Source organism: Polyodon spathula, chromosome 3 (genome assembly GCF_017654505.1).
Source record: "Polyodon spathula isolate WHYD16114869_AA chromosome 3, ASM1765450v1, whole genome shotgun sequence".
In the NCBI taxonomy this organism is placed as follows: domain Eukaryota; kingdom Metazoa; phylum Chordata; class Actinopteri; order Acipenseriformes; family Polyodontidae; genus Polyodon; species Polyodon spathula.
The window spans coordinates 70,917,878-70,937,803 of NC_054536.1; the positions used below are offsets into that span (position 1 = coordinate 70,917,878).

The following is a 19,926-nucleotide window of genomic DNA, read 5'->3' on the forward strand; positions in this document are numbered from 1 at the left end:
ACACGGTGAGCGGATACTTTCTCTTATTATTATTATTATTATTATTATTATTATTATTATTACTACTACTATACTTATTTCCTCCGTCTCCAATCCCGTTCTCCGCTCACCGAACACCCAACCGCCAGTATGTGACAACGTGCATCTATATATACTATTGTGCTGGGATTCAATTACCAATTAATTATTCACTTGAATCCCAGCACGTGAATTAATAAAGTGCAATTCCCCGTGCTCACATATTACTACATTTTACTTGCACGTGAAGTGCTGTGCAATCCTCGTGCCTAAATACACATATACATTTTTAAACACTCGTGTTACACAGACCCGTTTATATCCTGTGTACCAATGTCTATACACCAACATTTAAACACACCACACGCAACACATAACAGATAATATACACAGGGGCGGGCACTTTGTTACAGAAAGCCAGATGGTATTTTAGGTTTTCTGAGGAACCAAAAAGTGAAAAAACAATCTTCTAGTCAGTTAGATTGAGGAGTTGTGAAAAAGTTGTGTAGTTTCATATACAGGCCTATTAAATCACATTTGGCTTTCACGTGTTCAGCTTCAAACCAGTAATGCACATTGCTGGACCACTCAAAACATAACATATTGCTCTCCCTCTTGTTTAACCATTACCCGCCAAGTTTTGACCATAACAGGCTGCACCATTCTGAAATCTTATCAATACCACTCAAGTCTGGAGGAAAATAAGCTTTAATGGGCACTAACCTGCCATACCAAGTGCCCCTTTATCACTGCGGTGGTTGACAGGCAAATGCTCAGCACAATGGTGTGGGAGGATGAGGTCAGCACGCTGGCAATTATAGCATCCCGCATACAGAAGGGCAGCATGGTGTACACCACGAAGATAATGAACAAGAAAAAGGACACCTGCAGACAAACAAGACAAGACAGTTACTGTGGTGCTGTGAAACCAGTAAAAATGTAATATAAATTGTATTTTTATGTAAGATAATTAGAAAAAAAAAGTCATATATATATATATATATATATATATATATATATATATATATATATATATATATATATATATATATTGTAAGGTACCAGGGAGGGGGTTAAAATCCTTCCCTGCTAAAAACCTTGTGAGAATGCACATTTGGGTGTTATGGGGTTTAATTGTAATTGTTTTAATGATTTAGTTAATCCTCGGCACCTGATCGTAATTATAAATTAGAGACAGGTGCAGGGTATTTGGGGGAGGCAGCCAGACTGATCGGGGTGGCGGAGTGAAGAGCCCGACTGCGTGTGTGTCCAGTCGTATTGAAGGTGAAGTGCTGAGTGAAGAGCCCGACTGCGTGTGTGTCCAGTCGTATTGAAGGTGAAGTGCTGAGTGAAGAGCCCGACTGCGTGTGTGTCCAGTCGTATTGAAGAGAGTGTTGAGAGAAGCCCGTTTGTGTTTTGGTGTTTGTCAGGTAAACGGCTTAGCCGTCCTGTGGTTTAGTGAGGAACCAGTCTATGTTTAGTCAGAGCTCCAAGAGGGAGCTAGGTGTTTGTTTTGTTTTCATTTCTGTGTTTATTAAAAAGTGCGCGTCAGCGCCGTAAAAAATCAATTTTTTTGAGTCCTGGGTCTATTTTAAAGGGGCAACGAACTCCGTGAGTGCGAGGATCGTTTTACAATATATATATATATATATATATATATATATATATATATATATATATATATATATATATATATATATATTAAGGTATAAACCATGATGGGCCGTGTGGTTCTCATGATATATACCACACCTGAGGTGGTGATAGTGCCTGAGGCGTCAGCTAAGGGCCTTTAACCACCCCAGAAGTGGTATATATCCAGAAATGGTATATATCATCGGAACCACATGGCCTGAAGTGGTTTATATCTCATGTAACACAGCTACCTGTCATTTGTGGGAAGAAAAATTATTAAAACACAATTAAATTAAAACAAAACCAGAAACTTTTATTGTGTATACATCCACAGTGTAATATAGTCCCAAATTTAATTTAATTTAATTTATGCTTTGCTTATTAGAAATAAATTACACATATTTGTTTATTGTGAATTTCTGCATTGAAAGTGCCATCTCACTAGAAATTAAAGGACTGAGCACAAGAAGATATGATGGGCAAAGTTTCAAATGACACTAAGGAAGTAAGGAGAGCAGTTGCGATAGAGACTGAAGCCGTTTCTTGAAGTGAGTTTGTAAACTCGTTATATGTGAGGCACACATTCTAGTAAGTTTTTATCCTTTTCAAAATATGTTTTTTACTGGTTTTAAACTTGCTGTTAGCAGAGATGTTAAAACGTCTACTGTTAAAATATGTATTTAGTTCAGCTCAGCATTATAAAACTGGAGACTGAATACTGGTCCCCAGCTGAACTTCTTGCACTGGCATAAAAGTATGTAAGCCATGATATAAGAACATAAGAAAGTTTACAAATGAGAGGAGGCCATTCGGCCCATCTTGCTCGTTTGGTTGTTAGTAGCTTATTGATCCCAAAATCTCATCAAGCAGCTTCTTGAAGGATCCCAGGGTGTCAGCTTCAACAACATTACTGGAGAGTTGATTCCAGACCCTCACAATTCTCTGTGTAAAAAAGTGTCTCCTATTTTCTGTTCTGAATGCCCCTTTGTCTAAACTCCATTTGTGACCCCTGGTCCTTGTTTCTTTTTTCAGGCTGAAAAAGTCCCTTGGGTCGACACTGTCAATACCTTTTAGAATTTTGAATGCTTGAATTAGGTCGCCACGTAGTCTTCTTTGTTCAAGACTGAACAGATTCAATTCTTTTAGCCTGTCTGCATATGACATGCCTTTTAAGCCCGGAATAATTCTGGTCGCTCTTCTTTGCACTCTTTCTAGAGCAGCAATATCTTTTTTATAGCGAGGTGACCAGAACTGCACACAATATTCAAGATGAGGTCTTACTAGTGCATTGTACAGTTTTAACATTACTTCCCTTGATTTAAATTCAACACTTTTCACAATGTATCCGAGCATCTTGTTAGCCTTTTTTATAGCTTCCCCACATTGTCTAGATGAAGACATTTCTGAGTCAACAAAAACTCCTAGGTCTTTTTCATAGATTCCTTCTCCAATTTCAGTACCTCCCATATGATATTTATAATGTACATTTTTATTTCCTGCATGCAGTACCTTACACTTTTCTCTATTAAATGTCATTTGCCATGTGTCTGCCCAGTTCTGAATCTTGTCTAGATCATTTTGAATGACCTTTGCTGCTGCAACAGTGTTTGCCACTCCTCCTACTTTTGTGTCGTCTGCAAATTTAACAAGTTTGCTTACTATACCAGAATCTAAATCATTAATGTAGATTAGGAATAGCAGAGGACCTAATACTGATCCCTGTGGTACACCGCTGGTTACCACACTCCATTCTGAGGTTTTTCCTCTAATCAGTACTTTCTGTTTTCTACATGTTAACCACTCCCTAATCCATGTACATGTGTTTCCTTGAATCCCAACTGCGTTCAGTTTGAGAATTAATCTTTTGTGTGGGACTTTGTCAAAAGTTTTCTGGAAATCTAAATAAACCATGTCATATGCTTTGGAATTATCCATTATCGATGTTGCATCCTCAAAAAAATCAAGCAAGTTAGTTAGACACGATCTCCCTTTCCTAAAACCATGTTGACTGTCTCCCAGTACCCTGTTACCATATAGGTAATTTTCCATTTTGGATCTTATTATAGTTTCCATAAGTTTGCATATAATAGAAGTCAGGCTTACTGGTCTGTAGTTACCTGGTTCAGTTTTGTTTCCCTTTTTGTGGATCGGTATTACGTTTGCAATTTTCCAGTCTGTCGGTACCACCCCTGTGTCAAGAGACTGCTGCATGATCTTGGTTAGCAGTTTGTAAATTACTTCTTTCATTTCTTTGAGTACTACTGGGAGGATCTCATCCGGCCCAGGGGATTTGTTGATATACACTATATACGCACGGTCATGTGATGCTGTTTAACCAATCCGAGGTTGTTATTTTTCCAAGTCGATATATATTAGCTTTTTTTTTCAATTACACCTCAGAAATATTACCTGTTTATATTACCAGCCTCCAGATAACACCAAAGAGTTTCACTTCAACATGTCTTTTTTTCCCTGCAATGCACTGCAGTAATACATTAGCAATGTGTTTTCAATGAATCATAATAAATTTTGGTAATGTTTTATATTGCGTGGCATAAATTAATATTTAATAGATATGAAATAATATATTAATATAACATTTACGCTCAATTATTCCTTGTTACTTTCCATTAACATTTAAGTCAGATTAACTGTATTTTTTTTTTTTTTTAAATGTAAACAATATGGGCATTATTACATATTTTCATGAGTAACAAAACATTATATAAATGGATGCGGTATACAATTACATTTTCAATAGACATTTGGTTAACATTTAGCAAGAAACCAGCTATTGCATATTTATTAAATATTAATTTAACATTAATTTAATATGCAATTGCATATCTATTTAATATTAATTTATGGCAAGCAATATAAAGCATACCAAAAAGAGATTTTCTTAGGACTTTGCCCTTTCACAAAATGAAATTCCCAATAGGACTACAAGTCACAAAATGGTCGCCCACTAAAAAATAGATTACTCAGAATCCTGATCAGGTAACCAAGACGTAGGTCAGCACACCTATATGTGATCAAGGGTAATGACCAGCCCTTTAAAAAAGAGCAAGCTGATATCACCACGTGAGAGAGGAGTAGAAGGTGTTTTGGTTTGAAGGTTTGGTATTTCTTTAGATTTTTGGATTGTGTTGCTATGTATGATCCTGGACTGTTTGGATAACCCTGTTGGCTGTTTTAACCCTGGTTTGGATGACTACCTGATTGTTTATCAACTCTGGACTAGCATTACGACTCTGATTACTGGATTTCCCCTTGAAAATAAACCCACAGGTAATAGCCTGTTTAACATAACTTCAATTCTTTTGTCTATTGTGTTGTCCCCGCTCAAACTGTGACTAAAGTATGCAAAGAAGGAACCACTTTGTCACTGTATATAGTACACACTTTAATACAGTATCCACTACAGTTTGAAATAATATTTGGAATGGAAAAACTTTTAACACACATCTATTAACTGTGATGTCATCTGTCCAGAATTAGCTTTTTTTCTAAACTAAATATGTTTAATGATGCTCATTTATATATACTTGTATTTCTAATCCGTGGCTGACAAATACCATTGGGTGGCGTGGATTGTAGTTTATATAATATATATATATATATATATATATATATATATATATATATATATATATATATATATATATATATGACTGGAAAACACCTTACAAACTAGGTAATGTATACATTTTTAGAAACCAACATACTTGCTATTGGGTACACTAACATAAATTATTCCATTGTATATTTTTGTATCAGTAACACTGGAGATAGACCTCCTAAAGTGTTTTTCTAGGTAGAATTTCAGCTTGAAGCCAATCTTCCATGACAACCATAGCCAAAGTCCTATTTCCTCATGACAGATGACTGTTCTCTGGGTGGACTAATGAACAAAGATTTGACAAACGCAAACCTGCTATTGACAACCTGCCTTTCTTTTCACTTCAAAGTAATAGATGAATAACCCAGTGTGATTATTTGCCGCAAGACTTACATAGCACAGAGGTTTACACTGCATTCAGTAAAAAAAAAAAAAAAAAAAAAAAAAAAAAATCCACTAACAGCAGTTCAGAGTGACATATTTTTGCAGTATGTATAGATCTCCTTGTACATCTGATTGTACAGCTACACTCTCAGAAAATATTCATAATGGAATCTATTCAACTTTTTGTGATCCAAGGTCTGACTAGTTCTGCAACTCCTACTGCACTTAATCTGGGAGAGTCCCTTTGACTGCAGAGCCATTTTCAGGGTCTTAATCTGGTCACGGGTTTCTTTAGAGCATGCCAATGCGGAGTCCACTGGCGACATGACACACTTCTGTTGACCAGTGGGCTTTAAATGGTGTGCTCTGCACTGGTAAGTTTCGTGTAGTTTTGTAATTACAGTGCACTCAGCTTATAAGAATCATATCTGTCCCGGTTGATTGGATTTTTATAAGTGGTTGATTCTTAAAAGTGGACCGATATGATTACTGTGGAGCAGAATCAGTATGTTAGTATGATAACGATTGTTCCCTGCAGTGTAATGGGTTGACCACTAGATGTCATGAGTTCCCGCATGTACGAACTCCCACGAAAAATCCACAGCTGCTTTTCCTTAATGAATGAACCCTCTGCAGTCCATTTATTGAATAATTATTTACCCAGGATTTAAATGTATGGTCCATAGTCTTTGTAGATACTAGCAGATTCACCTCTAAGAATGGTATGGCCACAATTATGCGTAGAACATTTTATATGCAAGGATATACTCTAAGCAATCCAGTAGTCTCAAAAATTCCAAGGAGTAAGAATCAGAATCATTGTCAACATGAAGGTTAAATCACCCAATAAAAGAATCCTATTATATTTGACTGTCAATATAGATAGCAGATCCCCAAATTCAATTAGAAATAGCAGGTCTGACTTAAGCTTTCGACAAATAATTACAATATGAACAGGTAATGGACTGTTTAATGTCAAGGTTAAAACTTCAAAAGATGAGTAACCTTCAATAATTTCCTGTTTGATTCTAAGTTCACTATGGAAAACAATAGCAAGTCCACCTCCCGGCCCAGTAGAGTGAGCTTTCTGGAAAAAAAGAAGAGTTAGGTGGAGAAGCATCAATCAGGGAAACCTTGTCATTCAGTCCAATCCAAGTTTCAGTTAAAGAGAGAATATCAATGTTGTAACCCTGAAATCACTATTCAACAGAACCTTATTAGACAGAGACCTGACATTAAATAAACCTAGGCGTAAATTGATCCAATCAAGGGGATATGATTGAGCAGGGGTAATAGGAATTTGACGAAGGTCCTGTAGCACAAACCTGTGTTTACTCACTGGGTAGCGGGAATTGCAGGATACTTTAACCTGAATTTTACATGCCCCTTTAGATTCCCTCCCCTCCCCAGTTCAAAGTTTAAATACCTTGCTAGGTTATGTTTGATGTTATCAGCTAGCCTGCTTGCCCCTGGCCTATTTAGTTGCTGTCTATCTTTCCTATAATATCTATTTATTTTCCAAAAGCAATCCCAGTTTATAAATCCCAGACCTTCTTGCACACACCAACCAACCAGCCAAGTATTTAATGCTCTAATTCTACTGAATCCCCACCACTAACAACAGGTAGTAGACCTGAGAGAATAATTCTGCATAATTAATAACTTTTTCAGCTGTTTTCTTCATGGTTTAAAATCCTCTTTCAGAATCTCACATTTTCTGTTCCTTATGTCATTTGTACCAGCATGTATGATGACCACAGACTCTTCTTTGTGATTCAATATCCTTTACTTTTGCTCCAGGGAGGCAGGTAACATACCTATTTACAGGATTTTTATGGCTAAAACCACTGTCAACACAGCGTAGAATTTAATCACCTACTAACAATACCTCACCCCTGTTTTCATCCAGCACTAGTTAGTCATTGCTTAGTGCTGGGAATATACTGTCATTCTCCTCTTTGTAGTTTTTCTAATAGTTACCCAGTTCCCACTCACTTCCTGCCTTTCATCCATATTTACCTTCTCAGGTCCCTCTCCACATACAGTTCCACTGTCATGCTGTGGCACTGAAATGTCACATGGACCAAGTGCATTTATAAAGTTGAAATCAGAGTCGTTTTCAGTCTCACCTTCAGTATTCATTCATTTATTCAGCGCTTGTCAGGCGCATTAGGTCCAATTTATTTTCACATGTGCTGTTTATTTTATATGCGCTGTTTAAAATATATTTTTTCAGAGTAAAACCGGTTTAAAAGACACTGCATGGCAAAAGGACATCTGTACTGCATCTCCAGCCAAGTCCCAGCCCTTGTTCGCTGTATTTTTCACATACTTCTTTATAGACTGATAAGTCCTCTCCTGATTGCTCATTTTATCACCAAACTCCTCAATAATGTGATCCAAGTCATTATTTTATTACTATAACATCTCAAAAAGCTCTACAAATGTCTGTGATATTCTTTGACTACTGGATGTGGAAGCAGCTATCTCCTTTGTTTATGTCTGTGTTATCTCTGTGGTGCAGGGACTATCTGTATTGCTCAGATACACCCCTTTTTTCGGTTTCATTCAGCTCCTATCAGTCTCTCGGCCATTGAAAGGTTTTCTCTGCTTTTTCCGGAGAGAAAACCCACTAGAGACCTGTGCTTTACGTCTTTTCGGACTGGAAAGGAAAAATTGTATTGCCAGACCTGGTAAAGGGTTAAACACAGGACAGTAATGAGCTCTTCCATTTTTGTCCTATTACTCGAGAAGGTCACGATAAAGTTTATAATTTGCCGGACAATTATTTCTTGTGTTTGTAATAAGACATAAAGGGGTCTTTGGTTATGTTTTAGGGTGACTTTACTTACATCCAACTAACACCTGGACATGTTTGTTATCCTGTTCTTCAATCAATATGTGAATGTTTCTGAGTCAGTGGTGTATTATTTCACTAGCATGCACATGTATAATGGGTATATATATATATGATATATATAATATATATATATATATATATACCCTCTTTCCAATAACCACTGCAAGCATTCTGTTTGTTTTCTGTTTTAAGTTTGGCTAAAACCTACTGTGACAGAAACAACATGATTCTTGGTGATAAATCTCCCTCCGGACCTGTGATGACATTGTGTAAAGGGAACAGAGTGCCCTGGACTGGATCGCCTGACAATTCATTCCCAGGGTTAGAAGGAAGTCAGTCATCTAGAAAGGGGACACAGCTGCGATACACTAAATCATCGACCCGGAAGGGAAACGACGTGGCAGCCACAGATTGGAGGAGCGGTTGCACTAGTCAACCAAGGTGTCATGATTGACCCCTTGGTTGTAAGCCATTTACCTGTAAAACAAACACCATAACACACGAGCTAAACACAATGACTGACTTTGCAACGACTGCTCTCGCTCTCGCTCTCTCTCGCTCTCTCTCTCTCTCACACACACACACACACACACACAGTCGGGCTCTCCACTCAGCAGCCCTAAGAACATTGGCTGCCTCTCTTAAATACCCTGCACCTGGCTCCAATTTACAATTAGCACCAGGTGCAGGGGATTAACTAAACAATAAAAACAATTAACACAATTAAAACCCTTAGCCCAATCACCCAACAGTGCATTTTCACATGGATTTAGCAGGGAGGAATTTTAACCCCCTCCCTGCTATCTTACAATATACACACACACACACACACACACACATATATACTATATATATATATATACACAACACACACATATATATATATTATATATTTATATGTTATGATATATATATATATATATATATATATATATATATATATATATGATTTACACTAGAGGTCCACTATTCAGTAACAGCAGAAGACACTTCAAAGTGACATACTATAATTAAAAACCCCTACATATACGTATTTTTTTAGTTTATTTTTGGCATTTTTATTTTGTCTTACAAATATGATGTTGCTTTATTGTGATGAGCACAAGCACCATATGATAAAACTTAAAAAATCCAATGGTATTTGTTGGTTATGTATATTTAGTAACTGCTGTATTTATAAAGTGTGCATAACTTGCTTTGTGTCTTAGTCCTTCAGAAGAAATATACAATACCTTGAAAATTATTCAGACCCTTCCTATGGTGTCCCATTTTGTGAAATTACAAATTCTTGCATACACATTTTTTTAAACTTAATATTTTATTCAAGACTTGAATGCTTAAACTGAAGACTTCTAAGGGTAAGATAAGTTACAGTAAATGTCAACAAAAACTAAAGAGAAAAAATGGAAACATGTTGATTGCATAAGTATTCAGACCCGTCAACTCAATATTTGGTGGAAGCACCTTTGGCAGCAAATACAGCCGCAAGTCTTTTTAGGTACTTTAAGTCTTTACCAACTTTGCATACTGGCTTGGTATAATTTGTGCCCATTCTTCTTGGCAGATTGTTTCAAGCTCTCTCAAGTTGCTTGGGAATCAGTTATGTACAGCAGTTTTCAAGTCTTTCCACATATTCTCAATAGGATTCATAAGAACATAAGAACATAAGAAAGTTTACAAACGAGAGGAGGCCATTCGGCCCATCTTGCTCGTTTGGTTGTTAGTAGCTTATGGATCCCAAAATCTCATCAAGCAGCTTCTTGAAGGATCCCAGGGTGTCAGCTTCAACAACATTACTGGGGAGTTGATTCCAGACCCTCACAATTCTCTGTGTAAAAAAGTGTCTCCTATTTTCTGTTCTGAATGCCCCTTTTTCTAAACTCCATTTGTGACCCCTGGTCCTTGTTTCTTTTTTCAGGCTGAAAAAGTCCCTTGCGTCGACACTGTCAATACCTTTTAGAATTTTGAATGCTTGAATTAGGTCGCCACGTAGTCTTCTTTGTTCAAGACTGAACAGATTCAATTCTTTTAGCCTGTCTGCATATGACATGCCTTTAAAGCCCGGAATAATTCTGGTCGCTCTTCTTTGCACTCTTTCTAGAGCAGCAATATCTTTTTTATAGCGAGGTGACCAGAACTGAACACAATATTCAAGATGAGGTCTTACTAGTGCATTGTACAGTTTTAACATTACTTCCCTTGATTTAAATTCAACACTTTTCACAATGTATCCGAGCATCTGTTAGCCTTTTTTATAGCTTCCCCACATTGTCTAGATGAAGACATTTCTGAGTCAACAAAAACTCCTAGGTCTTTTTCATAGATTCCTTCTCCAATTTCAATATCTCCCATATGATATTTATAATGTACATTTTTATTTCCTGCGTGCAGTACCTTACACTTTTCTCTATTAAATGTCATTTGCCATGTGTCTGCCCAGTTCTGAATCTTGTCTAGATCATTTTGAATGACCTTTGCTGCTGCAACAGTGTTTGCCACTCCTCCTACTTTTGTGTCGTCTGCAAATTTAACAAGTTTGCTTACTATACCAGAATCTAAATCATTAATGTAGATTAGGAATAGCAGAGGACCTAATACTGATCCCTGTGGTACACCGCTGGTTACCACACTCCATTCTGAGGTTTTTCCTCTAATCAGTACTTTCTGTTTTCTACATGTTAACCACTCCCTAATCCATGTACATGTGTTTCCTTGAATCCCAACTGCGTTCAGTTTGAGAATTAATCTTTTGTGCGGGACTTTGTCAAAAGCTTTCTGGAAATCTAAATAAACCATGTCATATGCTTTGCAATTATCCATTATGGATGTTGCATCCTCAAAAAAATCAAGCAAGTTAGTTAGGCACGATCTCCCTTTCCTAAAACCATGTTGACTGTCTCCCAGTACCCTGTTACCATATAGGTAATTTTCCATTTTGGATCTTATTATAGTTTCCATAAGTTTGCATATAATAGAAGTCAGGCTTACTGGTCTGTAGTTACCTGGTTCAGTTTTGTTTCCCTTTTTGTGGATCGGTATTACGTTTGCAAGACTTTGACTGGGCCACTCAAGGAAATTCACTTTCTTATTCTTAAGCCACTCCATTGTAGCTTTGGCCTTGTGCTTCAGATCATTGTCCTGCTGAAAGGTAAATTTGCTCCCCAGTTATAAGTCTTTAGCAGACTGAAACAGGTTTTCCTCTAGTATTTGCCTATACTTTGGTCCATCCATTTTTCCTTCAATCCTAACAAGCTTTCCAGTCCTTGCTGAGAAGCTTCCCCATAGCATGATGCTGTCATCACCATGCTTGACTGTAGGGATGGTGTTGACTGGGAGATGTGCTGTGTTGGGTCTGTGCCAAACGTAACGCTTGGCATTTAGACCAAAAAGTTCCAATTTGGTCTCGTCTGACCACAACACCTTTTGTCACATTCTTGCAGGATCACTCAGGTGATTTGTTGCAAACTCCATGCAGGCTTTGAGATGGCTTATTTTTAGTAATGACTTCCTTCTTGCCACCCTGCCATACAGGCTACTTTTGTGAAGTGTTCTGGATACTGTTGACTGATGCACATTTTCTCCCATCTCAGCCACTGAACTCTGTAGCTTTTTCAAAGTTGTCACTGGCCTCACAGTGGCATCCCTCACCAGTTTCCTCCTTGCCCGGCTGCTCAGTTTGGAGGGACAGCCTGATCTAGGCAGTGTCTGGGTGGTACAATGCCCCTTCCATTTCTTGATGATTGAGTAGACTGTGCTCACAGGGATATTCAGAGACTTTGATATTTTTTTGTACGCTTCTCCTGATCTGTGCTTTTCAATGACTTTATCCCTGAATTGCTTTGAAAGCTCCTTGGTCTTGGTTGAGTCTTTGCTTGAAATTCACTACCTGACCAAGGAACCTCATAGAGACAGGTGTTTTTATTCTGACATCATGACAACCACTAATATTGCACACAGGCAGAGGCCATTCAACTAATTGTTTGGCTCCTTAAGGTCATTTTGTGCACCTGAATTAATTTAGGTTTGCCACAGCAAGGGGTTTGAATACTTATGCAATCAGTGTTGCTGCTGCTGGGTAACAGTTTCTTTTAAGTTAAGCTATGTTTTCAAATACTTCACATAGACTTTGTGAGATCTTTTTAGCTTCATTTTAAAGTCAAAATAAAATTAAAGCATTATTTTAGCAAAAGTAAGTTTGGATTCATGCAAATCATACCTCCTTTGTTAGTAACATATTTAAAGCTGACAAATGAAAAGCAATACTTTTTAAAACTTATTTACACTCAGATTGAGTTAGGAATGATACGTAACACATTTGTCCTGGTAGCTAAATCCTTTAAAGTGTTTTTTCAACTTGTGTATAACCTTTGTGTAAAACAGTAACTCCACAAAATGACACATCATTGAAAACTAATAAAATGTAATCTAGAAAGCAAAGTAACAATAAATGTGAGGGTTTTTGTTTTGTTTGTTTTAATAACTTATGACAAAAGCATACATATGCTTAATAACAACAATTTCAAATAACTTTATAACAACAGTTTCAAGACAAGTTGGGTAGGCGGACTCCTACAACCTATGCGTTATGCAAACTGACAAACAAATAATGATTGAGACTGAAACCAGGTTTCATCTACAGTAATCGCAACTGAGGTTGACTGTGGGGTAGCCATGGAAACCACAGAATTGAAAGTTTAAGTTAATATGCACCATTAATATGTCTATTTGTCTCCCACTCCCAGCATCATAGTACTTACGATCTCAGGATTTGATATTGAATTACTTTGAAACTCTCAAGGTCAGTGCATACACATTTAGAGCTGTTGAGAAATATAATGAATATCCCACCTGTCTTCCTTTTCAAATCCATGAATATCTAAAGGAGGTAGGAAGGCAAATTGGTTCCTGAGTCACTTCAGTTTTAAAGTTGTCATCAAATTAGAAATTCAACAAAAAACAGATACTTTCTTCATTATTTTATTAACGAGAGCGTTCAGTCAAAGTCAGCTCAGCTCAGTATGGCCTTGATTTTTCTTGTTTTGTGTGCTATATTAAATAATGTTTTAACTGATTGATTGGCTTTGTGCTAATTCAGTACTGTCTCCATCTGTTTTCACTTTTCAGGAGGTAAAGAGAAATCATAAGCTGTTCAAGTACTTGTCACACTAATTAAGATTATACATTTGGTCTCCTATAAAATGGGCAGAGTGAAGCCTTCAACAGATCTATCAAATCCAGCTATAATGGAATTAACCTGTTAATACCGCGATAATACCGCTATACCGATATATTGCGATATCATCAGGCAATACAATAACCAGTATTTGCACAACAATACCGGTATCTTTGGTTAAAGGGAAATGTCTACTGGAAAATGTCGGCTATTATCTTGTGAGATAATCGCTTCCGGCGAGAACTCGTAATGTGAGCTGTGCTAACACAAAAGAAAATTTCAGAAGTACACGGATTTTGAGCTGCTTAAATTCTACAAAGCAAAGTCCTGTCTGTGGAAAAATTTCCTAATAACAAAATCTAAAGAGAATAGCTGTGTAGCATCAAACATTGCGGTTTTTATGCAAGGCTGAAGTAAAATATGCTGGCGATACCACCAACCTTACATACAGCGGTGTAGTCCTACATCTTAAAGTACTGGAACGGTAATAACAATATTGATTTTTCTAAAACAAATTATACAAATTCACATTTTATTTATACATCGAACTTGAGGTAACATTTAATAGGTAATGCATGCGTCTCGCATGCCACTTTTAGGCTACTCCCCCTTGATCAGTGTTGCCTCGATTATGATGTCATCTCCAGTGCAGAGCTTCAACCACCACGATGCCCTGTACAGTATATCACATCTTCCAACTTGCTTTTATTCTGGAGCTCTGCATCCAATAAAATTCCGAATTACACAAAATTGTCACCAATTTTAGAACTGTATCAGTGCAATTTTAATTGCTTTTACATTTATTTCTAAAGACTATCTGCCGACAGTTCTGGACAATGGAATTTTACTATATTCTGAATATCTTTTTTTCCCTGCATGGATCTCTTGCATTTGATCTCATCAGATAAAAAAGCACCAACATTAATTATATATATATATATATATATATATATATATATATATATATATATATAAAAAACATTTACATCTTAAAAGCAAGGTCAGTCGTTTATTCCAAACCCCGGGTCTCTGCACTGACTGTAACATAAAGCAGCTTTAAACCCATGTTTATGGCCATAGTCATAGGATGCACTTTTGAAAAACACGTTTAATATAAAATGAAAATAAATATTTAAAAATTACATTTTTTTAGAGAATTTTAAATATCTTTCAAACCAGCACTGCTTTTCTATTTTTCAAAATGGGAGCACATGCATGTACTTCAGAAGATCTAACACAAATTAATTGCTGGGCATTTCACATGAGAGCTTAAATTTGTCATATTACATTCTAATACTTAAAATTCCATAAAAATGACAAAAAAAAAAAAAAAAAAACGAAGTTTATATATGTAGATTTATTTTAGTGTCAAAAAAATCAACATCAGCATCATTTGGCATGGCATTCCAATAGGTATCACAATATATCGTAATATTGTCTTCAGTATTGCAATATATCTTCAATCCCAATACCCACCCCTTCTGTTGACAGGCCAAAAAGCTTGGTCATTAAAGGGTAAATATCTGTATAATTACACAATGAGGAAGCTGGCACAGCACTTCAAATGTTATTCACCCCCCTGATGTGTGAAAGTTCATCCCCGATGTGTGAAAGGCTTAGTTTGAAGCAGTAACTAAGAGCTTTGCTGAACACTTTATTTTTTTATTTTTTAAATAACATACTGTGTAATTGGCTTACTTGCTCTGCAATGGTGTTCAGATTACTTGTGCTTGGGAGTGAATATTTGTTTTAGGAGCTGCACATCCAAAGATGTGGTAATATTTCTGTGCGAGAGAGGCAAAGAACAAAGACGTGATAGATTTTAAACAACATCTAATATCTTCAAAAGTACAGTGCACAACAAAATCACATAGCTCTTCAGAGGTTCCTAGAGAGGAGTTTCTTTCCTCATACAGTCTAGTAAACAACTTTTATTTTGGAGACATACTACCAACAAACAGGTTTATTCAGTTGTTTTAATTTACCTCAAACCCAAGGCGTTTTAGATCAATACATATAACGTTCCCTGGTGTTTTTACATATTTTTACAGACAGATATGTACACAGGAGGCTCTCGTGTTTGAGTTGCAAAACCTTGGTACACATGTTAACTATCTCAATAGACCGTAATGTAAAAAAAAAAAGATGTAGTAAAAAGCGAGAAAAAATGCAAACGCTTTAAAATAAATGTAAAATAAAATAAAATAAACAGAGCTTAGAACCGAAAGGCTTGTTGATGAATTAATCAAGACAATTTCCAAATGCAGAAGCCTAATAATAATAATAATAATAAAACAAGAATTGGATGCACCAGGAAAAAGTGCTATGTGCCAGTAAATTTTCTATAATAGCTGCTAACTGTGTTCTTGGAAATAGTGCTGGCTGCTTGCAAAACATTCAGTGCAGTAAAAATAATTACAGCTGTAAGCATCTATTGATTTACAGTGGCAGAAACATTTGGGCATCGCACATGAAAATATTCATCCCTACCAAAGTGCTCCTTAAGCTTTTTAACTTGGATTATAATAATAAAAAAACAATAACAACAAATGCCAAACTTAAAATATTACAAAAATAAAAAAGCTTTGGGTTCACAATTTAAATTATGAATAGACTAGTCACTGAAAGTATTTATTGATTGTATATAGTTTAAGTAAGTTCTTTCTCCCAAAGATTCACAGTAGATTTTAGATAAATTATGTATTTCTGTAACAATCCTGACAATTGAATTATTATTATTATTATTATTATTATTATTATTATTATTATTATTATTATTATTAGTTTAGTTTAATAGTACTTGAATACAGACCAGTTTTGACAGTAATTAATGGGACAAAGGCTGTTAACAGCATATGTTCGGGATAAATCCTTCTGCAATTCAAATGTATTTACATACAGAGGTGTGAGCAAGCATATTATTTATGTCTGGAGGCCTGGGTTCAAATCAGGATTCATGAAATTAGTTTGGTGGACATTATTCCACATCACAAATCGACCACATAATTCAGCATTAATTAAATGGCTGTGAGCTATGAGGGGAAGCTTTAATGGTACTTGCTGGCACCTGCTTGACTGTAGCCAGTCCAACTGTCCATCATCTTTCATAACCACTAAATTAAATTAACCACAGTCACAATGCACTGACATTTCCAATACCAGTGGATTCTATTACTTAATTAACACTAGCACGACCAAGGCAATCATTTTGACCATTTTGCAATTTAAATTTAAATTGCTGTGCGTGTGTTTAAGAAAAGGATCTGTGCTTTCCTGACTTTTCCTAAATATATGTACTAATTCCCCTGACAAAGAAAGAATGGTGAGATTCTGAAGAATTGTGAGAATAGCGAGATAAAATACCGTCATACCTATTCTGACCAGGTGCGGTCAAATTGCCCCATACATATTACAACAATTAAGTGTATTATTTGTGTTTCAGTCAGGTGACTTTATGACTTGTATAAAAACAAATAGCATTTGGGTGCCACTTATATTACCTATCTATATTGACCTATTGTTAAGTATTTATTGAAGCTGTACCACTTTAAAACACTGCAATGGCAACATAGTGTACACTATGCTTTTGCTCTTGAAGTCGTGCATCAAAGTGACCACACTGACAGGTTTGCGTTAGAAGCCAGAATTGATTCCTCTTTAGAGTCTTGCTAAGACTCAAGAAGTACCCTCAACTGACAGAAGATAACACTCCTAGTGACATTAAGGACTCAAAAGTCAACTGTCAATGATTTGCACTTCCTTCAGCAAGGGAGCCAAAACCATTTTCTTTGCTATCAGTAAGGCACTGAGGCATGAACACTTCAGATCTGATTTGTACTCATATTTTTTTAAGCTCTCCTGTGCCCTGCGCATGAAAGTTTGTTATTGACTTAAGGCAACCTAAAGGTTATTATTATTATTATTATTATTATTATTATTATTATTATTATTATTAATAATAATAATAATAATAATAATAATAATAATAATAATAATAATAATAATAATAAAAACTGTCTATTTCTATTGAATCCCTCCTAGGATTACTGTCAAGTTTTGCATGAATTGTAATGCCGCGTTCATCATTTCACAGTTTAAATCCAGCTCCATGTAATACTTGAGTGGCAGATCAATAATCAATGTAATCAATGTATTATTATCATGCTTGGGTATAAAAAGTTTTTTAATACCCAAGCCCAGTGTTTTACCACTTTTTATCAAAGGTAATGATGATATGCTCTACAAAGCACAATCTGGCATTATTCAGCAGTGATCATTTTTGTGTCTTTTGCACACACGTGCACTGGTTGGCCCCCAGACCTGTAAAACACCATTATAATTAATATTGAATCCAAAGATGGCTATCTGTACATATGACTGATTGTCAAAAGCTGAGAATACTTACGAGAAGCAGGCCAGCAAGCATTAAAAATGCACTGCAGCTCTTTGGGGAAAGATCAAAGTAATAACAAAACACAAGGGTTGGTATTGTGATAAGCATAAAGTGTCAGCTTTTTATAGATTACATAACTGACTTGTCCTCCATGGATAACTGAGATGTCAGCTTGTCCTATTTTACATCCATAACTTCAAAACCTACAATCAAAAATAAAAGGTAAAACTTAAATATATAAGAAACTGGTGAAACTGGTGAAGGCACTAGTCAAAAATTCTACACAAACATTGACCTAGGTTATTCATTGAGGATATCACCAAATCGCTTTGATAACTAATGGTTTTATTTTAACCAAAAACACTCTTCTCTGTTATGAAATATTTGTAGCAAACATCTAAGATGATTCAAAACCACTAAACTGTTTAAATAAGGCTTGCTCAGACATTGATTTTTCCACAGAACAAAATCCCGCAAGGAAAGCATGTTCTAATTCAGTTATATGAATGCTAGACAGGCTCCCATGGTAATGAATAAGCAGGGTCTGAAACAAATGGCTTGGTTAACAGAGACAATGGAATGGTACCTGGTCTTTAAATCAAGAAATAAAGCAGTGGAATAGGGCTTTACTGTACTTTTAGTGATTAAATAGAGCTTTATTATTATTATTATTATTATTATTATTATTATTATGCTATTTCCCCATATAGTATACTGTATGTGAGACTTTAAAGCAGTAGGAGGGCACTTATTGTTCACTGAATTCTTTATTTGTCAACACTCCACTAAACACTCCACACTAAATGTGGCATCAGCCTAAAAATGTTTTTACTGGTTAAGAATAAATATACTTTTTTTTTTTAATTATTAAATTAGTATCCACAATTGAAACCAAATAATGCATAATATGGTCAGCAAAGAATTCACCCCAATCAAACCACTTATTCACTAAATCTTAGTATCACTGAATAATATCCAAGACAGTGGTACCCCAAACATTATCTATTATTACCAATGAAGGACTGGAACAAGGGATATATTTTATCCCCAACAATACTGCAAAGGTGACTGTTAAGACTAGAATGATACTGAATACAGCACCAGTCTCTTTACAACAACTTTTGGCACCCAGAATGGAACATTCTTTTTCTAGAATTGATATCACACCATCATTCCATACATTTCAAAATGTTGGAAATGTGTGTTCTGAGCATAGAGCATCTAGAGGGGGTAGACCAATTTCAGTTTGGTAGGATTATTGTTCCCAGTTCAAAATGTGCCAAATTCTAGGGGCAAATTGAGGAATCACCCTGAAAATAAAAAAAAATCATTTATCTCCTGTAATCCTGTAGCAAATATCATGTTAATAAGTACTTATTGCACAAATTCAGAACAAATAACACAAGTTGCCAATGAAACAGTATATAAAAAAGCTACCAAGGAAAGGGTACATTGCTTCCCCACAACTGTCCAAAGTACATTCTCAGGAATTCTACTGAATAATCTCATACAGGTTAAACTGTAATTTTTTATATAAATTTCAAGTCAAGACATACACACCACCAGACTGTCATTGACTTCTCAGCAGCAAGCTGAACTCTGTGTGTAGCTCAATCAATAAAGCCTTTTCTTGCCGGAAAGGGAAAAGGCTATTACAATAATTACATCTAACCATCCTCGAGATAGAGAAAAGCAAGGATGACAAATAGAAGAGTTTATGTCAATTGTATACCCGTGTGGGCCACAAATAGGTAAGTAAAATCGGACAGTTTCTGTAATATCGTTTAAATCTTGCAAAGTCATTGTAAGCACCCTTTTTTAATGCAGTGCACATTAGCTTT

The 19,926-nt window shown here is 35.9% G+C and overlaps 1 protein-coding gene across 1 annotated transcript in view; it reads right to left on the reverse strand.

Moving 5' to 3' along the window:
- Positions 1–19,926, reverse strand: part of LOC121309305 (adenylate cyclase type 2-like) — a 122,086-nt gene that overhangs the window by 90,886 nt on the left and 11,274 nt on the right. Inside the window, exon 3 of the mRNA XM_041242182.1 lies at positions 751–903. Within this exon, the coding sequence (XP_041098116.1) occupies positions 751–903 (153 nt within the window). The remainder of the gene's footprint in view (positions 1–750; positions 904–19,926) is intronic.